At 40.7% G+C, this 3,714-nt stretch overlaps 1 protein-coding gene across 1 annotated transcript; it reads right to left on the bottom strand.

The window, feature by feature from the left end:
* Window positions 1-1,237: 1,237 nt before the first annotated feature.
* Window positions 1,238-3,384, bottom strand: LOC103732039 (olfactory receptor 52E1-like). Its single transcript, XM_008830562.2, has 2 exons — window positions 3,377-3,384; window positions 1,238-2,177 (listed from the first exon to the last, which is right to left on the bottom strand). Exons 1-2 carry the CDS (start codon window positions 3,382-3,384, stop codon window positions 1,238-1,240), a joined length of 948 nt encoding a protein of 315 aa, XP_008828784.2.
* Between the last annotated feature and the right edge of the window lie 330 nt (window positions 3,385-3,714).

Below are 3,714 nucleotides of genomic sequence, written 5' to 3'. Positions count from 1 at the left end.
GATGTTGTATAGAGCCAGTGTCAATAAAACAAACAAAATGCAATGTAGTAGCACTAGACTTGGACCTCGCTGGGATTTCCAGCATTCTGTAAGAGTGAAACACCTTTAGAAGTAAGAAAACAAAGACAATTTTTTTTTTTTGAAAAGAATACATTACTTCCAAATTGTTATCAGTGACTTTCTCCAAAAAGTTTGTGCAAGTAAATGGTACAACACATCTTGATAAATAGAAAGACAACACATTTACCCAAATTGCAAAGATTTCAAAATTCAGTTCATAATGGAAGGTCTTCTGCTCTGTGTCATGATTGTCACACTCAGTGTCATATTTACATCTCTGACATTAGTTCAGCACAATTAAGAATACATTATTTTTGGCAGTCAATTCAGACATTTGGGAAAATGCTCTAGCATTCCTCATTTTGAGATTAGCTCTAACCAGGCTGACGTAGTTTGGGGTTTAAAGGTATTATATAAAAGGACTGGAGTAGTTTGTTTCTTGTTTGAATGTTTGCGAACTTTAGCTCATTTTATATTTTTAATGTGCCAGTCGCTCAGTCATAGTAGAAGCAGCACAAAGTGATGATTTGCTTCAAGATTAGGAATATTAAAACAAAACAAAACAAACAAACAAACAAATGGGCTGGAGAGATGGCTCAGCGATTAAGAGCACTGACTGCTCTTGCAGAGGATCCAGGTTTGATTCCCAGCACCCACATGGTGGCTACAAACCATTCTTAACTTCAGTTCCAGGGGAATCCGAAGCCCTCTTCTGACCTCCGTGGCATTGCATGACATGGGTGCACTCACATACATGCAGGCAATACACTCATACACATAAAATAATAAAAATAATAAGTAAAAAATTAAAAAAAAAAAAACTTTCCTAGCCTGGGGTAGTGTAGGACGCCTTTAATCCCAGCACTACAGGAGCAGAGGCAAGAGGATCTCTGTGACATCAAAGCCACCCTGGTCTCCATAGCAAGTTCCAGTCCAGATGGGGCTAAAGGGAGACACTGTCTCAACCCTGACCCCAAACTAAAATTTTTTCCTACACATATGACATAGGCTTCACCTTAGTTACTAGGAGGCTGAAGAGACCAATGTCTTCAAACTAACAAGCCCCCTCCCTCATAGGACTGCATACCTTGTAAATGTTCTCCTTGTTTTTTGAAAATTGAAAACTTGTGCAATTTCTTTTCTGAGTCTGAGTTTTTAGAAGTACCGTAGCCGGATTTTATTTCTTGGTAAACATTTTCAGCACCTGTTGCCTAATCTGCTTAGTTCTGACCCCATAGATTACAGGATTGAGAGCCGGTGGGATGACCACATATAAATTGGCCAGAAGAATGTGAATGCAGCGCGGAATGTTCTGGCCAAACCTATGAGTCATAAATGAAAAAAAGGCAGGGGTGTAGAAAGTCAACATGACACACACATGAGACCCACAGGTGCTCAGCGCCTTCACCCGGGCATCCAGAGAAGAGAGTCGAAATACAGCACGGAGGATGTGGACATAGGAAATAAGGATGCCTACAATGTCAAATACGAGGGTAGAGATGGCACACAAGCCATATATGATGTTGACCCTGATGCCGGCACAGGACAGACGGGCAATGCCCATGTGCTCACAGTACGTGTGGGGGATGATTTGGTGTCCACAAAACGGTAACCTCAGGATGAGTGGGATGAAAGGTACAGCAAAAGACAGTGGTCTCAGTAGGATGACCCAAGCAATGATGAACACAACCTTGTCTGTCAGCACCAGTCTGTAACGAAGAGGGTTACAGATGGCCACATAGCGATCATAGGCCATGGCCAGGAGCAAATCTGACTCCATTCCAGTGCACAGGTGTATGAAGAACATCTGGATGAGACAGCCTTCAAATGAGATTTCTCTCAGGTTCAACCAGAAGATGCCAAGCATCTTAGGGATGGTGGAGCTGGACAGGCTGAGGTCGATAGATGACAGCATGGCCAGGAAGTAGAACATGGGCTGATGAAGACTGTGTTCAGTGTGAATCACATGAAGGATGGTTATATTCCCAAGTATAGCTATTAAGAACACAGCAAAGAAAGGAAAGCCAATCCAGCGATGCACATTTTCCAAGCCAGGGATTCCCAGGAGGAGGAAAGAGGAGGGGTGGAATAGAGTGGTGTTGTGTGAAGCCATCCTTCTGAGAGTGCTGTGCCACAACAGATCATAAACCAAGTGTATCACATTCACTGTGTGTGGTCAACATCCTTCTTCACTGCACAGAAAAAAGTACTATATCAGAGAAACTTGTATCATAGCTATCCAGATTGCTGGACCATAGTGGTCTGAAAATATCTAAAACTTAATAGGAGAAAACAAATAAAGAGGTGGATTGTGTAGGAGAGATGTATAGAATGTGCACTGCTCTTGCAGAGGACCAGAGTTCAGGTCTCAGCACCCATGTCAGCCTGCTCACAACTGCCTGCAACTCTAGTTCCAGGGGATCCAATGCCATCTTTTGGCCTCTGTGGACACTGTACTACTACATGGGCAGTAATAAAAATAAAAAGTAAAACGTTTCTAAAAGTAGTGGCAATAATGGTCCCAAGATTTCTATATAATTACCTCATCAGTTTAATTAACTTTTAGACTTCATTTGAGCAAATAGTGTATCTAACATGAATTTGCTGAGCTCTAAGCTAAGACTGATTGCAACAGATCACCTAGAGTAGGTTTCTTCTGTGGAACTGAAAGATAGTGGGCAAACTTACAGACGTCATCATTTTAAAGTACTAAAGTGTCACTCAAAGTAGTTTTCCCTCGTAGCTAGATACATGAAGTCTCATTAAAAAAAGAGAAAATATTTTGCAAAAATATTGTTTTATTTATGAGTATTCATTTCTTAGACAAAAGTAGAAAGCATTTAAACAGGATGCAGTCATTAAGGCTGTACAGGAAACACTTTTCTGTGGGGGGAACAGAATTGATTCTTCAAAAAACAAAACCCTTAGTTCAGCAAACTAGGGCTTTTTAAGATTTTTTTTAATGTTGATGTCATTCATTGTTTCAGTTGCTCCAACCATGTCTCCTCCCTTGGGTGACTTCTCATCTCTCCTTTTTTGTCAGTGTTCATACCAATGAGGCAAAAGTCCTATTACTGAAGCACCAGCAAAGTTGATCTCAGGAAAGCTGGGTCTGATTATTACGGAATGTGCGAATCCTGATTGTAGGTCTTGCTGCTTTTAAATTCCTTCCGGCTGATGCTAACCAGAAAGAAACAGAAATTTACCTACATGCACCCGCAAAAGAAGAAGAGCCCAAGTTTGTAAGATCCTGGGCCATCTGCCCACTGCTCCGTCACACTGAGTCCCTCCTCGTCTGCTTGTACCAAACTGTTACCCTGACATTCTCTCCTGAAACAACCAAGGAAATGAGACCCAAATTTCATTCTCCTTCATGCATGTGACTCTTAGGAAAGAAATTTTGCCCCAGGACAGGAAGGAGACAACATTAAATTACAGTAATTAATCATTGGCAAACAGATGAACAGAACAGAAAAGAACAGAAGAGAAAAGAAGTGAAGAACAGAACAGGAAAAGAAAAGAAAAGTGAAGAACAGAACAGAACAGAAAAGTGAAGAAAAGAGAAGAGAAAAGAAAAGAAGAAGAGAAGAGAAGAAAGGAATTCTAAGAAAGAAAGAAACTGTTTAGAAAATTATCCAGAATTTGAGCAAATTT

This window comes from Nannospalax galili, unplaced genomic scaffold (genome assembly GCF_000622305.1).
Source record: "Nannospalax galili isolate Female #2095 unplaced genomic scaffold, S.galili_v1.0 scaffold635, whole genome shotgun sequence".
Lineage (NCBI taxonomy): Eukaryota > Metazoa > Chordata > Mammalia > Rodentia > Spalacidae > Nannospalax > Nannospalax galili.
This window is presented reverse-complemented; position numbering and strand designations above follow the sequence as displayed.